We start from the raw sequence: 17227 nt of genomic DNA on the forward strand, positions 1-17227 counted from the left end.
ACCTTAGGCACAAGTTGTCATAAAAACATTGTTCTGGTTAACAGTGTTGTTTTCCTAAAGCTGCGAAAGTCATGCCCTTAGGCAAAGATAATCCTACGCTACCCTCTTTCTCTATTTTTCCCTCTGTAGAAATTTAAGCTCCAGACCGCAAATCTTTCGTTCTTCACCGGGTCTTGGCTTCGAGGTAACAAAGACTTCTCTTTCCTCTATCTATCCGAAGGGATATTTAAAACAGTTAGAGTCATTGCATAAATTTAAGCATAATTTACGGTATATCGCTTCGAATTTTGGTTTAACTTTGAAATTATTGAATACCCGTTATTTCTGAGGTTGAATTCCTAGTGGGTGTTGTTTTGAAGCCGAACAATTGTTGTCTTTGTTCGGTTTGAGGATGCTTTGTTTTCAGGCTGAAAGTGCCGATTTGATTTTCGTTATGCTGCTTTATATTTCTATTTTATATTGTTTGTACATGAATTTGCCTATGAATTAGCAGAAGAGTGCTTGGTTGTGATTGTAGGATTTGATTTACCATATGCAGAAAAACCAATGTTGGTTGCTGTATTGCCTTCACGGGTCCGGGATTTTATGCTACATAATCAGAAACGAATGTGGGTTTTACTTGAAAAGAGCTTTGTTGAAATCTTACTGTTTTAGGCGCGGATCATATGTCAATGGAGAAAGTTGTTTTTCTCCAATCAAATTTTTGGGTTCGTCTTGTAAGGTCGTTAAATTTCTTTGAATTTCTGAATGATGGAGATATGCTATCGTAGATCTCATATTTTTAAACGTGCTTTTAGTAAATTATACTTTTAAATATATAGCTCAAAGAATTCAATTTGTGTACATGGTGCGTTCCCTCACCCAAATTCTCAGTTCATTTGCCGACTTCCTATTTCTTTTTTGATAATTGTGTTTGGGCTCTTTTTATTCCCTACCAGAGTGAAGCTGACTTCCTATTTCTAGCAATTGGATTCTGGAGTTTGAGGAATGAGGTTGACCTGGTGTTGGGTATAGGCATAGTTTTCAAAACGGGAATCATCCAGTGATCCGCAATGGATGGTATTGCATATAGGGCTTGTGATATCATTTTTTTGGTTAATTGCATTTCCCCTCCATGAACTAGCACCTCATTCTCACTTACACCTATGACCTTTCAAATGCTTAGTTTTAAACCGAAGATTATTATTTATTTTCTTTTTATACATATTTCTGTCCAAATTAATGGTGGTTTTCAATGAAGGGGGGAGAAACTAATGCACAAACTACAAAATGAGATCCGAGTTGCACTGAGTCAAGGTATATGGATGTAAGGAAGAATGAACTGGTTGTTCAAGGGGAAAAACGTTATTAGGCTTTTATCCTTTTTTTTTTTTTTTTTTTTTGTGATTGCATTATATCATGATGTAAACTCCTTTTTTCCTTATCTTCATGCTTTTGTTTAAATTGTTTCCATGAAATTAATCACAAATTTGTGATAGCCCTTTGAGACCATTACCATCTTTAGGTGGTACCCTCAGTGGCCTCCTCCTCTTCATCAAACCTCACATGACAGCCACATACATAAATTTTATTACTTTTCAAACTAGAAATCACTCAGAAAGCAACAACTATTCCCTTTTCCATTGTTGTGAGGGGTGGGCAATGACTCCCTCAGGTCAGTTGCTAGTTGTTGTTGGCGGCCGAACAAATGAGGATTGAGAACCCTATAGTTGTATGACCCCTGAACTGACCTAAGTCTTCTAGCCACACAAACCGAGCCAACACCCTAGTCTGTTGGTCAGTTGGTTGATTTTAGATTGTGAGTGACTGATCAACTCTTCGAGAGGCTGATCTATGCCATAAGAGGCTGTGAAGGAGGGTGGGCTAGTGGAATTGGAGAAGAAGAGGCATGTTCAGGTGGTAAAGGAGAGGAAGAGACTTGAGATACTCCATGACCTTTGTTCTTTGAAGAAGAGAGGCTCTGTTTTGTGGTGGAGAGGGGTGCAATTAGATTACAAATGACGAGAAACTGTAATTTAAAACCGACACCTGTCCCAACGGGTTTAAGAAGTCAAAGTATAGGTGTTTTTCGGCATGGTATTTGACTGTTCAGATCAGGTCGGCCTTTCAGGGAGTTTGCTTGCCATTGATTGTTGCATGGCCTCCCCCCTTCATAATTATATATTTGTGGGCAATGGAATTGGAAGGACTCCTCTTCTTCAAGCAGTTATAGATCAGCCTAAAAAAAACGTTGCCATTGTTAGTTGTGATGCCTGCAGGCTCCAACTAATAGAAGTTTCATGATGCTTTTGTTTTTGCCTTCAAATGTGCTGTGAATCTTTGAAAGACATATATAGTGATTTCAATTTCATTAATATTCACTTGAACGTTGGTTTGTTGTTAATGCCTTAATTCATTGGCAATGGCTTTGTTCTCTTTCATCCGCATCCTCTATTTTGATGTTTCAGATTGCATATCTCAATACTGCTCGAGTACAGTGGAGAATCATAAGAAAAGGGATGAAAAAGTGATTATTATGTCTGGGCTGATTGAAGGTCTTCCCGACGCCGTTGCTCTTAGGTGCCTTGCACGGGTCCCTTTCTACCTGCATCCTATGTTGGAGCTTGTTTCTCGATCCTGGCAAGCTGCAATTCGGAGCTCTGAACTATTTAAAGCTCGACAGGAGGTTGGTGCAACAGAGGATCTATTATGTGTGTGCGCTTTTGACCCAGAAAATTTATGGCAGCTTTTTGACCCTCTCCACGACCTTTGGATTACACTCCCAGTCCTCCCCTCCAAAATTAGGCACCTTGCCCACTTTGGTGCTGTCTCCACTGCAGGAAAGCTGTTTGTGCTTGGTGGTGGCAGTGATGCTGTTGACCCGTTGACTGGTGACCAAGATGGGAGCTTTGCTACCAATGAGGTATGGTCATATGATCTTGTTACTCGGCAGTGGTCTCCTCGTGCATCTATGCCCGTACCTCGTATTATGTTTGCATGCTGCGTTCTGGATGGAAAAATAGTTGTTGCAGGTGGTTTTACCAACTGCCGAAAATCAATTTCTCAGGCAGAAATGTATGATCCAGAGAAGGATGTGTGGATTCCAATACCTGATCTCCACTGCACCCATAATTCAGCCTGTTCCGGGTTGGTGATGGGAGGAAAGGTGCACGTCTTGCACAAAGGCTTGTCCACAGTGCAAGTCTTGGATAATGCGGGGCATGAGTGGACAGTTGAGGATTCTGGCTGGCTTCAGGGTCCAATGGCAATTGTTAAGGGTGCACTGTATGTGATGAGTCATGGAATTATTTTCAAACAGGAGGGAAACGTGGGTAAGGTGGTGGTTTCAGCGTCCGAGTTCCGGAGGAGAATCGGGTTTGCAATGATTGGGCTAGGAGATGAGCTTTATGTTATAGGGGGAGTTCTTGGCCCTGACCAATGGAACTGGGACATTGAACCAATGTCTGATGTTGATGTTCTGACGTTGGGGATTGAGAGACCAACGTGGCGTCGGGCTGCTCCGATGACAAGATGCCGTGGAACCATTTTTGGGTGTACACATCTAAGAATTTAGTTCTATAAATTGTTCTGCTGTTCCTTGTGAAAATTATGCTCTTGCTGTGAATTCAGACCCCTTCCCTTTTAGAAACAATGAATGAGCTATTTGCTGTACCTCGTTTCATTTGTAAGCCTCCTTAGCCTTCTTGGCCTTGGTTTTTTGTTGCTGCTTTGTAGTTTCCAGATGGAGCAGAGTTTGAAGTTTCATTCCTTTCAAGTCGGAATGGCCTGAATTTTTCGTTTTTCAATGCAGTAATCAGTATACTTCACCCACTAGTTTCGTTTCACCCTAAATTTCGACCCCTGTTGGTGGTAATTTCGCAATTTTTTTTTAATCTGATGGTAAATTTGTAAATTTTGAATTCGGACGCCATTTCTGTCATTTTGAATTTGAAGTGTATATCTGGATTCTTTTTTAATCTATAGGGACTACCTCCTCCTAGATTATATATATATATATATATATATATATATATATATATATATATATTAATTTAAAAGACAATCCCAACAGAGTTTATTATTTTTAAAAATTCCAAATATCTTTGGTAGAAAAGTCATTTATATTTAATAAAATTTAAAAATTGGACAAAAATAAGAAAAAAAAAAATTATTTTTCTCATTCAAATTAATTTATCAAATGATATGTGATCGTTGCCCATCTAATTAAAGACGCAACTCTTTTTAAATATTTTATAACGAGAAAATGCCTAATTTATAAATGTGTCTTGCAAAGAAAAGCTTCTATGCGGCTTGAAATTATATATTAAATTGTAAGTCACTTTTTGATGTAAAATAAATATGATGTATCACATGTTAAGATATATCAGTTTATAAATTTACCTTTTAAAATTTCTTTATAAATCTAACACTTCTATTTTATTGCCCACTTGTAGTGATTGCATCGGAAGAACCAATCCCCCACCTTTGCCATCTTTGAGCAACATTGATCTAAGTTGAGGGTAACTTCATAAAGTGAATAATTATTATCATCAACTATTATTCATTATCTCACACCTAAAAAAAAAAAAAAAAATTATCAAGTGTGGGGGTGAATAATAACTGATGAGAAGCAAAACATGATAAAATAGAGTTTTAAGAGTATCGTTATTTTACAATTCTTATGGGTTGACTCAAGTGGTAAAAATCTTGATCTTTATGGTTTGCTCCCTCTAAGATCTAAGATTCGAATCATCTCAAGTGTAAACAATCTCTAGTAGCCATTAGAGTTGGAAAATTTTTCTCTTGAATTACCTTAGGTGCACTTGCGGAAAATTCATTACCTAAGGCTTGTGCATCCCCGAGATTAGTCAGAATGCTATTTTCGGACACCGAGTGCCAATAATAATAATAAAAAAAAGTATCATTATTTTACAAAGTCACTGTCCATTATTTCAAAGAGATTGTGCGGGATTTGAATATTTTAAAACTGTAAATATCATTTTTTTGAAATATAAAGTGTTAAAAAAAACTATAAAAAGAGTTGTATCTATAATCTGTCACTATTTTTTCTTTATATAGGATCATGCTACTTAGCATTTCATTATACTTTTATTTTTCATTCATCTTTTTTTCTTTCAATCATATTTGACAAACCTTAATAAAAGATTATCTTAATTTAAAGAAAATCTAAAAAGTTGAAAAAAAAAGGTTCATGGTTGTTAAAAAAAACCACTTACCTTCCAACCACAAAACCCTGAACAGGCAACAAAAGCAAAACACTGAACCGCAAAACCCTAGAGGAAAAGAACTTTCCTGTCTCTCGTGAGCGAAGAAATGGAGGATGCTCCGATAGAAGACGGAGAGAACCACAAGGATATTGATGTGGCTCCGGCTCTAATCTCGGTTCATCCGGCCCAGGAATCCGTCGCTGTCACCGTCGGGTCTGAACTCCGTGTCTTCGACCTTCAGTAAGCAGCCTCTACTTTTTCTCTTCGTCTGATTTAAATTCTCGTTACCGTTTCGGATCTTTATTTGAATTGACCCGAATGAAATGCAACGTGTATTGAAATTTCGGAAAATCATAAAAGAACCGCATCTTTTTTCCCCTTTTAATGGAAATTCTCAGCTGAATCCGCATGCCTTTTTTTTTCTTTGTTTTAATTTTACGTTGGAATTTAAAATAAAAGTTGTTTGAGCTTATGAGAAGTTTTTGCTCTGTTTAGTTGCTGAGATGCGAGGGAAATAGAGAGAAAAAAGTTTTGTTATGATGTTTTAATTTCTGTTAGTTAAAATATATTGGGGAAGTCTGCTCGGGTTTGTGAAATTGTTGCTTAAGATACAGTTCAATTCAGGATTTTGTTTTCTCTAATTTTAAATGTTGAAGATTTCAGCAATAAAATTCGGTTTTCTTTTATCTGTTTCTTTTAACTTCCTTTAAGAAATCTATTTTACATAATCTGAGAAAGCTAATGGAGCATATAAAGATTTGGATTTGTATAAATTACCCATTATTTTATATACAACGTTCTATATGTTTTTTTCCCTGAATGTTCATTGCGTAGAACTAAAAGTTGAGATATATGTTTCCCTGTGTACTTGGGCAACGCCTGTTTACCTGTTTCAATAAAATTGATTTTACTTTTCAAAAAAAAAAAAAAAGAGAAGACAATGTGTACAATTCCTTACAAAACCTTTCATGGGGAGTAAAAGCACAACTTGAGCGACAATTTTACTTTTTTTTTTGTGTTCTTATCACAGTGGAGGAGGTAGTGCGGTTTCTTTGGTGGATGATTCCCATGGGCCATTTCATAAGGATTCCATTAGAGCTATTCGCTATGGTGCAAACGGGAAAGTCTTTGTATCTGCAGGTGATGATAAACTTGTCAAGATATGGTCCACGGAGTCTTGGCACTGCATTTGTACTGTGTAAGTTCTTGAAGCTCGTTTGAGACAATGCATTGTACATAATACTTTCTCATTACTTGATAGAAGATATCATGAAATTTGCATTTTTACAGCTTTTGTCTGGTGTATGGCTAGATGAGAGACTAGGCACAATGTTTCCACAAATATGCCAAAGCAGATCTGATAATATCTGATTGGGGGTAATGTTGGTGTTCAAAAAACTCAAGTAGAACCATTGAATAGTGTGTTTGCACCAGTGTCATATGTGCCATATCTATCACAAAACCACAACTTTGTCTATGGTACTCAGTTCGCCCCATGTCTGGTGAACGTTTCTCTTTCCTGTCATGAAGTTTTCCAACTTTTCTAACAGGTCCTCGGAGAAAAGAGTGACTGCAGTTGCCCTGAGCAATGATGGTTTGCATGTCTGTTTTGCTGACAAATTTGGTGTTGTTTGGGTTGTGGACCTGGATAGTGTTGATAGCAATCAAGCTTTAGTCAATAAGAAGGCAGTACAAATGCTTGCTCACTACTGTAGCATCATCACTAGCCTGGTGAGTATTGCTATTTTTTTATCTTTACACATGTAACGTGCAAGAGAATCCCCTAATAAAAATTTTATGGTAATGACATATTTAATTCTCCTTTCGTTAATTACCATGATGATTAACACCCCTGTTTGAGGCATGCGTCTGTGTATATCGTACTTTTTTCTCGAAAGATTTTTGCTTCTTTTTTTTTTTCAGTTACCAGGTAATGAAATCGTCAACCAACTTGGGAGTATATGTTCTTCTTCTTATTTTTTTCATTTTTTCCATCTTTTTAACCAATGACAGCAGGGCAATTGATCAACTGTATAATTCTTCATGTTCTTTTTTCCAAGAATACCCATTCTCTCTTTACTAGAAGTTTAGATGATGTTAGCTTCTCCCCTTTTTCATCCTTGGATGGATTCTTTTCCCCCTACACTGACACATATACCCTATCTCCCTATTTATTTTCATACCTACATGATTTTTACATGTTGCTGGCCACAATTATGCTTTGCAGGAATTTTCACCGGATGGGAGGTTTATTGTTAGTGCTGATCGGGATTTCAAAATTCGTGTAATCCAACTATACCGGCTATTGAATAAGTGAAATAACCAATTTTAACATGGCATCTCTTGACACAACATTAATCTTGTGATAGGTTACTGTGTTTCCCAAGAAGCCTTTAGATGGAGCTCATGAGATACAAAGCTTTTGCCTTGGTCATACTGAGTGAGTGGGATTCTATGATCAAATGGTTTCTGAATTAGTAGACGAGGATTATAGATTTGGTTGAACTTTTAGGCAAAATGATTATTATGTTTTCATTTTCGGAATTCTTTATTGGGTTGATACCTATTCATATCTTCAACAACTTAAAAAGTGATGAGGAATACATATTTCTATTAGGTTACGATAGTTGCCTTGGCCTTTCCCTTTTTAATCTTGATTGTATATTATGTGCAAGCACACTTGTACCTGACATTCATTAACTCTGTAACTTTTTATGTGTCTATACCTAGATTTGTTTCCTGCCTTGCCTTTGTTTCTACTTCAGAGTACCCCCAGGGATTTCTTGTCTCTGGAAGTGGTGATTCAACAGTGAGTAATCGTGTTAACTTTGAATGATAAAGTCATTTCATTGAGGTGGGTTTTGGACTAAAGGGAGATGCATGTTGTTTGGCAGGTTCGCTTATGGAATATTTCATCTGGATCTCTCCTTGATACTTGTGAAGTTGAAGTGAAGGTATTTTACTTATTCTAAGTATCCCCGAGGTTCCAGCTGACCTCTGTATCCTTCTAAAATGTCACTTTTCTTGCCAAGCTCGATGTAGTTCAGTCATACAAAATATGTCTTCAGATAATGACCTGATTTAGTCATTGCTTACACTACAGGCAGAATTTTGAACAGAATGAGACTAATTAGTCATTAGGGACAAAGGTGATCTTTGGTCTGCACTTATGTGGCATTAGTGGTATGGTATTACCAGATATTCAACAGAGGATTTTTTTTTTTTTTCGGTTGCATTTGCATGAAGAATTTTCAAAATGACCAAATTTGAATAGAAATAAAGTTTGATCCCATTAATTTTTTTTTCCCATCTTTTAGAACTTGAGAAATTATGATATTATAGTAGTTACGATAATGATGTCTTGGTAAAAATCTGCCATTAATAAATTTGCAAATGTGGATACATATGAATTTTGGAAGTATTCATCTCCAAAAAGATGTCCAGTGTTTGCAAATACTGACTTTTTAAATAAATTTCTTATAAGTTGATCCATAACAATTTTTGCAAGTATATATAGAAACAAATCTGGATAGAAATATTTGATTGGAAAATTCTCAACCTTTATCCTAAAAGGAAGGGTAATGATGACAGTGGAGGCGATGACAATATTAGTGGGGATGATGGTAGTGTGAAGTAAACTGGTGATGGTTTTGGCATGATGATTGTAAAGTTTGTGTGACATCTCCCTCATTGAATTTGACTTTGGGATTTGAATGCTTGAAAATTTCTAAATTAAAAGTTCTCTCATAATTTTAAATTACTTTCTTGTTGACCTAAACAAAAGGAAAACGATGTTAGAAATTCCCAAATTACCTAAGTAATAGGGGTTGGCTCAAGTGGTTAGGGCCTTGGTATTGGTGGTATGTTCCCTCCAGGTTTAAGGTTCAAATCCTTGAGTGCAAATAATTTATAGGGGGCATGTCCCATTGGTGAAAAGCTGATGACTTAGGGCAGGTTTGGGGGGTGGGATGAGATACAAAATTCTCATATCATCATTACACCTTTTTCAAATCTCCATATAAAATATAATAAACAATTCAACTTTTTCAAATCTCTATTCAATTTTTTCAAATCCCAATACAATAATAATACTAAAACATAATATTTTAAACACTAAAATAAAACACAAAATTCTCATCTCTCCCCCAAACCTGCCCTTACTTGATTTGTGTGATGGGGGTGCATGACATGGGTCCGGGGTTTAATCGGGTAAAAGACATGTTTTGTTTGCACGGTCTCCAAGATTTCTCGTCATAAAAAAATCTTACAAAATCTTTCATCCAAACAAAGCATAATATAAAACATAACAGTAACTGGTTCAGATTTATAAAGTAGGAGGCACGATTTTATTAGCTTTCTGCCATTTGTCAGGTTGTTTATTTGGTTCAATTTTCACTTGCTTCCTGAAGGCTGGTCTTTTAGAGTCTAATAGAAGAGGAGAGGAATGCAATTCCGCTATTACTGATCTTTGCACCATCCCAGATTGTACAATGATTGCGGTCGCCATTCAAAGGCAACTCCCCAAGTCTCAAGATTATTATGTCTCTATGATAATTTATTTTTGGGATTGTTTTCACTTGTTAACGTTTTGGATTGTAGCTTGCAAGGAATAGTGCTGTTGAGCTGTGACCTTTCTGCTCGAACCCTTTCAATTGCAAAGGTAAGAAACTAAACCTCTAGACCAATATTGAACAGTAGCATAGTGCAACACTCGGGAAGAACAGACTGCCTCAGGGTTTTTTATTTAGTAGTCCCCGATGTCCAGGGGATTTCTTGATTGATCTTGCTTGGTATCAACACGAATGTGTAATTGCTGTATCCTGTTCTGCCTCTCAGCAATCAATTTTAGGACTACATTTCATCTTTTATGTCAGCTGCTGGAGGAAAACTTACAGACATGTGTGATTTTTCTATATCACCCATTTGATTCTTCCAGGTGGTTTCAATCATGGGAGAGACATTCATTCCTACAAGCTCAAGGGCTAGCTTTTCTGCGGGACTATTGTGGATGGTAGCAGGTGTCTCTAACTTGCGTGGTTTCGATCATCCTTCTTTGGCCCGGGTTAGGATTATCTCAGGTTTTAACAAAAGCAACCTCGACCCTCAAGAGTTTGAACCAATCGTCTTGGAAGATAATGAGATTCCTGGCGGATATAAACTGCTTGAAAAGTTGCAGGGAAGTGTGGCGGTGGAGGAAAAGGTTTTCCTGGCAGCTGCTGAAGCTGTGAAAACAGCAATGAGCAATTTGTTAGTTAAAAAGCAGTACTCTGTGGAGAAACGAGAATTTAGAAAGAGAACTAGAAATGATAGAAAAACCAAACAGTGATCTCGCAGTGGCACTGATTATTCTGAAACTGATTTTTGGAGCAACTGGGTTTGATCTATTTTGTTGTTCTCTAGGGTTTTGTAGTCCCAGTTATTTATATTCTATCTACTAGGGAACTAACTTAGGCAGAGTGTAGGCGTGATATTTCTTAGACCCAAAAAAATTGAGTGGGAGGCCTTCTTTTTTCTTCTTTAATTTTATTTATGCAACTCCAAAACAAAAATCATGGGCGTTGATCCTTGTAGTGTTCTCCATTTCTTCTATTTAAAGAAGGAAATAAATATAAAAATGAGATGGAAAAAATCAACTAAAACTTGAAAAAAAACTTGGACTTTTAAAGAAATTTTGTTTTTGGTCAAATCAACTTAAAATCTAAAACACAAAACCAAGTACATTAAATTTAAAGTACGATGACATTTTGAAAGAAAGGTCAACATATAAAAAGAATTAGATTTTAGAAGACCTAAAAAAGAACTGCAATTCAAAAAAAAAAAAGGTTGCCATCCACAAAGGATGTCGAGTCACCTAGGGCAATCAAGCCTATGAGACACCAATCCACAAAGTTGGTCTAGGGTGGCCCTCAATAAGGCGGGGGTGGCCCGGGTGACTCATTCACGGGGGCCACCCAAAAGGGCATGGCCTGATCTATCCAGTAGTCACCTCTGTGGGTTGCCCCTTAGCTAGGGCCATGTCTGGGCCCATCCAAAGGTAGTCCTCTCAAGGACTACCTGCCACGAAGATGACACTTCTGTTAGTGTTGTGTTGTTTTGATCAGTTATTTTTGAAGCATAAAATTTTTAATTTTTGCTAATTTTTCTATCTTTTAGTATTTTTACTTTTATCACTTTTGTTTCAAAATTTAGTTGATTTTTCTTAATTTGGTATCTTTTTTATTTTATTTTTTATATTTTGACTATATAAGCATTTTTTTAATCATATAATAAGGTGATATTGAATGGAGGGACCACTTGAATTTTAAGATTCAAGAAATATCACAAGGATTATTATTATTATTATTATTCAAAATATTTATTTTAAGGACTCGTTTGAAATTGGGGAATTTACCCAAAAATATAAGATGTGAAATTTATATTTCTTTCATAAGACTGCATTCTCTAAGGAATCAAAAGAGAAGATAATTTAATTAATTTAGCCACCATCTGGATCGGCTAGCCAAAGGCAGAGCACATAAATAAGGTTGTCCTGTACGTTGTTGTTTTCGGGATGAATACCACCAAAGACCTGTTTTTCTTCCATGTCCAACTTGGGATTGCATGCTTACAGACAAAAATAAAAGTAAATCTTTCAGCTATATATATATATATATATATATATATACGGACATGGTTTTAAATCTCTTTATATTCTTTCTATTTGATGGGATGGATCAGTAAGGGTGCTTTGGATTGTTGTGTTGTCTAAACTTGCAACTTTCATTCATTTACAAGCGGAAAAAGAAAAGAAAAGACAACAATGAATAAGATTTATGGAGTCCCGAATTATTGAGGAAGGTTCGTTACTTCATAGGTCTGTCTTCAAGAGGACAACACGGTATTCTCTCTCTCTCTCTCTCTCTCTCTCTCTCTCTCTCTCTCTCTCTCTCTCTCTATATATATATATATATTATTTTACTCTTTATATTCCTCTCATTTCTTCTCAGTTCAATTGCCATTAATTGATATCATTATAGAGGCGATGATGTCACCATTTTTGTTACTACAAAAATAGGACATTATAATTATAACTCAATCGATTTATTTTGATCTCACTCTTGAAATAGCTTAACCAATTAGCAAAGGTGGGAAATCTTCATTATGACTAAATTGGGTTTGGGATCTTCTACAATTTCTCAGCTTCGAGTACTAGTGAGATATAGAAATATAAAATAATTCTTATAATATTTTTTGAACATTTAATGATGTCGGTGAGATTCACAGACAAATCAAATCTCTCAATTTTACATAAAAAAGAAAAATTATATTCAACATTCTCACATAACCACACATGACGCCACACATGATTTTTTTAATTTTTTTTTCTTTATCAAATGTGTAATATACCGTAATAGATAATGATCAGTAAAAGAATTTAATTAGTTTTAAAAGAATAAAATTAAAAACAAATTTAAATAAATAAAATAAAATAAATACAATAAAATCTTTTAATTTGTTTTATGTCCCAATTCAGTTCTCGATCGAGCAAAAACTCTAAAATTATAGTCTTTGTCTGCCATTGTCCCCAAATATATAATCTTTGAGATTTGGGTTTACTACTATCACCCAATTTGAGAAGGCCTACGGGCAGTACGTGATCATAAGTATATATATAAAGAGAAAGTAATAATAATTGAATTTGGAAAAGAAAGAAATTCAGGAAATTGAGAGGTCAATCTCATCCTACTTGGTGCCAACACCATTCCCACTCAATGTTACGTGTAATCTCAATTTCAATGCTTGTAAGTGGTTTTGTCAATATCTTGTAACATCATTATGGACCGACCAGTTAATACTCTTTATTTCCCGGTTATTGTCTTGGCAATATATTTCATGTAGCATGAATCATGCAAATGACACTTGGCAGTACGCTGAAAGGGACTTCCACTTGTTTCATAGGCATTTGACATGGGCATGCATGCTCGATAATTTTAATTTAATATACATATTATTTATGTATTTATTTTCTTCTGATTCATAATATATATGTATTTAAATCTACGATGAAGGGATATGCGAGATAACAAAATCTATTTATTATTTTAATTCTTATCATCTTAGTATATAGTATTAAATGATAAGTTTATAAATAAAATATAATAAATAATTTCTAATCACTTAATATCACGTCATAAAATAATAAAAAGATAATAAAAATTAAATTGATGAGTAATATTACTCTATGCAAACCCCTCGGCCATTAAATTTCATTTGGTTACACGTAGATCATGAGATAAGATGAAGATTTTATAAATAATAATGAGATAATTTGTGAATAATAATAAAATAATTTGAGTTATGATATTTTATGAGATTTTAAAAAATGAAAGTGAAATGGTTGAATAAAAATATTATAAAATTAAAATATTATTAAAATATTATTTTTATTTTGAAATTAAAAAAAGTTGAATTATTTTTTATATTTATTTAAAAAATTTATAATGATTAAATAATTATTAGAAGAAAAAATTAAAAAATTAAAAATATTTATATTTAAATAAATAAATAAAATGGGTCGAGTTTATCTGTAAAACCAAATACGCCTTAGTGGGTCCATGTTGTCCAGCTTCCGATAGCAAGTTTTCACGTAGCACTAAAAGACAATCTGAAACTATGCCACCTACTCTCTTAAGATATATTTATTCATCTTTAAGATTTATGGAGGGCTGAATTCAGATAAAATTGATGTGCTCGAGACTGCATGTGACATGTGTCCCGTACGTGTAAAGAAAGTGATGGAATACTGAATAGATAAGGCCACGAATACTTGAGGAAAATGGAGTCATTATATTGGTGAGTGACAGGTAGCATCGTTGAAAATGTTGCTAGCTAGGTTTTGTGTAAAAGGACTGTACAAATATTTTGATCAACAAAAAAAAATAATTTTATAAAAAATTAATTTATAAATTAATATATAAAATTTGATATAAAATTATTTTTATTATAAAATAGATCTAACGTTTTATGTAAAATCATATCAGTTTAAAAGTTTATTTTTATAAAATAATTTTTATAAATATTATATAATTAAAAAAAAATATTTACAACCATAAATTATGTCGAGCTAACCAACTAATATAAAAACTTTTTTAACTTTTGAGACATTATATATGGGATGAATCAAAGGCCTTTGGTTCCTTTCCGTTTTGGATAAGGAGAATGTCCTTTCCTTCTTAGAAGGGTGAGGCGGTGGGTAGAGTTCCTTGCATTCGATATAGTTTTGATCAGCAAATTCTCGATACAGTCATGGCAGATGAATTGGCAAGACTTTGAGGCAAGACTTTGAGAAGATTTTATATTGACTGAAACAGAAAAAGATGAGATAACTTTAATAGATGAGGAAACGCACTGAGTTGTAGCAAAAGCACAGAAATGCCTACTTCTGTTTGTTGTGATGGAAAAGAACTTAAACAAGGAAGCTTTTAAGACCACGATGACAAAAGTGTGGAATCCTGAAGGGTTTGTAAGTTTCAACGAAATAGGGCATCACAAGTTCATAGTTGAATTCCAAAAAGCTGTGGACATAGAAAGGGTTATTAATGGAAGACCATGGACTTTGATAAAAATTTGATATGTATTCAACCCTTTGATAGTAGTAACGCTCCTAGTGAGGTAAGTTTTTCTCATGAGCTTTTTTGGATACAACTTCATGACTTAACCTTGGCTGTTATGACCTATGAAGGAGGGGAAAGAATTGGGTCATCCATAGGAAAAGTACTAACTGTGGATGTGGATGAGGAATGGGTAGGGTGGGGCAAATATCTCATAATCAAGGTTAAATTGGATATAAAAAAGCTTTTACCTCGAGGGAAACTAGTTAGAATTGAAGGAAAGCAATATTGCGTTGATTTTAAATACGAAAGATTACCACTATTTTGTTTTCATTGTGGGGTAATTCAACATGTTAACAGGAGTTGTGATGTGGAACGAGGTAGACTGAATGCTAGAGGTGCTATTAAGTCCCAATATGGCCAATGGTTGAGGGCTACTGCTAAATAAAATTCATACTTGGTTACAAGAAAATGAAGAGGGGCAACATAATAGGGGCCTTATCACCTTAAATGATGACAAAATTATTCAGGCGGAGGCAAGCTTGGTGCATGATCTAAGCCCCCAGAAAGAAATGTTTTGCCAAACTGCACCTGCAGTTTCTATGGGGAACCGAGAATATCAGTTAGAGTTTGACAGACAAGAGGCTCAAATTATGGATAAGATGAGAAGTACCACAGCTAAAGCAAGCATAACAAAAAAGAATCAAGAAGAACTAAATACAAGCTTATGTGATCAAGCTCTTCAGCTAATTTCTTTAAATCCAGAATCTCAGCTGTTAAATTCGTCACAGCATTCTTCCAGCTCAGTGGAAGTTTTTATAAAACCAATGAGTTGGAAAAGAAGGGCTAGGTTAGCTACTTCATTAAGACCAAATGAGATGGAAATGGAGGAGATAGTAATAAGTGACACAAGTGGCAGGAAAAGAAACAAAGAAGAGCTAGACAATGAAGAAGACCAGGGTTTAAACAAGAAATTTAAAGAGGGACTCAATCCTGAAAGGAGCATAAATCAAGAATCAAAAGTGGTGGCTGTTCAACAACCCCACCTGCAGCAATGAGATGCCTTACTTGGAATTGTAGAGGGCTTGGGCACCCTCGTACAATTAGAGAGCTTCAATTTATGGTGAAGCAACAGTGCCCACAAATCCTTTTCCTTATTGAAACTAAAAGCACAAGGAAAATGATTGAAAACATCAGAAAAAATTGGGTTTGAGAGAAGTTTTACAGTGAGCAGCAAAGGTAACAGTGGCGGGGTGTCAATGATGTGTCATTCCAGTTTTGATATTGAGGTTGAATCTTACAAAAACTATCACATTTCAGTTAGAGTAACTGACCCACATAATGGGAAAGCATGGATAATTACTGGCTTTTATGGTAATCTAGCAACTACTAAAAGGAAAGAAAGTTGGCAACTGTTAAGGGTTTTAAAACTAATGGATCACAGACCTTGGATATGCATGGAAGATTTTAATGAAATTCTCCGTTATATGAAAAATATGGTGGAAATACAAGACCTTTTGCTCAAAAAAAAAAAAAAGGGATGAATCACATGACGGGACTAGTGTGTGAGATGTATGATTGTGTCTAACCAACTAAATTAAAGCAATTAAGTTTCAAAGAATTAGGAAGATGATGATGCTTTCCAAAGAAGATTAAATTAGGATCACTTTAAAGACGGAGAATTAGTTCTTTACGAGATTAGCGTTATTTAAACGTACGGGGTTTCCCATTACCATGAATATTATTTCTCCGACTGATTGAAACCACCACATGGAAGAATCAAACCTTTTTTTATCCCACCTTTCAGAAAGCGATAAAGTAGTACTAGAATTTAGGACCCTATCATATTTAACAAGCGGCATTAAATGTACGTACGTGCTGATCATGACATCGGATTTTGATCATCAATTATCCCAGCTCCCATCAATAGTTGGAGGTTAATTAGAGCGACTTTAATCGTTTGGGAGGACCATGCAGCATGGCTAATTAAACATGAGTAATTCTGAGTGTCTAAATACTACGTAATTATTTTAAAAAAAAATAAAATTTATTATTAAAAAATTAATATTTTATATAAATATCATATTTATTTATTTTTTTTAAAATGATTGCATGACGCTTGCACACTTATTAAGATATAAAATAAATAATAAAATCTACCTCTTATTAGCTTAAGGTTTTGTGATAAGTGATGATATCATATAGTATCAAAACAGAGATCTTGAGTTCGAATTCTGACTCTACACTCTATTCTATTTAATTAAATATTTCACTTATTATACCTACTCATTAAGAGGAAGTCTAGTTCACAAGTTAGCAAGAGTGTTAAGATATAAAATAAATAATAAAATCTATCCATTCTCATTAATTTAAATTTTTGAAACAAGTGATGATTTCATAACACTCATAACTGTAACTATCATTTCTTAT

General features: G+C 34.8%; 2 protein-coding genes across 4 annotated transcripts; both read left to right on the forward strand.

Moving 5' to 3' along the window:
* On the forward strand, positions 1-3824 carry LOC109018423 (F-box/kelch-repeat protein SKIP30). 3 transcript variants are annotated; one of them, XM_019000583.2, is made up of 3 exons: positions 15-184; positions 1241-1296; positions 2448-3824. In XM_019000583.2, the coding sequence occupies exons 2-3, from the start codon at positions 1254-1256 to the stop codon at positions 3551-3553; spliced, it is 1149 nt and encodes a 382-aa protein (XP_018856128.1). In that variant the 5' UTR covers positions 15-184; positions 1241-1253; the 3' UTR covers positions 3554-3824. The 3 variants fall into 3 exon arrangements, 2 of the variants coding, with proteins under 2 accessions (XP_018856138.1, XP_018856128.1); XM_019000593.2 differs by lacking the exon at positions 1241-1296 and having other exon boundaries at positions 1-184; XR_004797600.1 differs by lacking the exons at positions 1241-1296; positions 2448-3824 and adding an exon at positions 539-1234.
* A 1389-nt stretch (positions 3825-5213) lies between these two features.
* On the forward strand, positions 5214-10728 carry LOC109018415 (tRNA (guanine-N(7)-)-methyltransferase non-catalytic subunit wdr4). Its single transcript, XM_019000570.2, has 10 exons — positions 5214-5447; positions 6238-6405; positions 6758-6938; positions 7435-7491; positions 7577-7647; positions 7938-8016; positions 8102-8161; positions 9617-9720; positions 9807-9867; positions 10144-10728. The coding sequence occupies exons 1-10, from the start codon at positions 5314-5316 to the stop codon at positions 10531-10533; spliced, it is 1305 nt and encodes a 434-aa protein (XP_018856115.1). The 5' UTR covers positions 5214-5313; the 3' UTR covers positions 10534-10728.
* Positions 10729-17227: the final 6499 nt, after the last annotated feature.

The sequence above is a fragment of the Juglans regia genome, chromosome 11 (assembly GCF_001411555.2).
Source record: "Juglans regia cultivar Chandler chromosome 11, Walnut 2.0, whole genome shotgun sequence".
Classification (NCBI taxonomy): domain Eukaryota; kingdom Viridiplantae; phylum Streptophyta; class Magnoliopsida; order Fagales; family Juglandaceae; genus Juglans; species Juglans regia.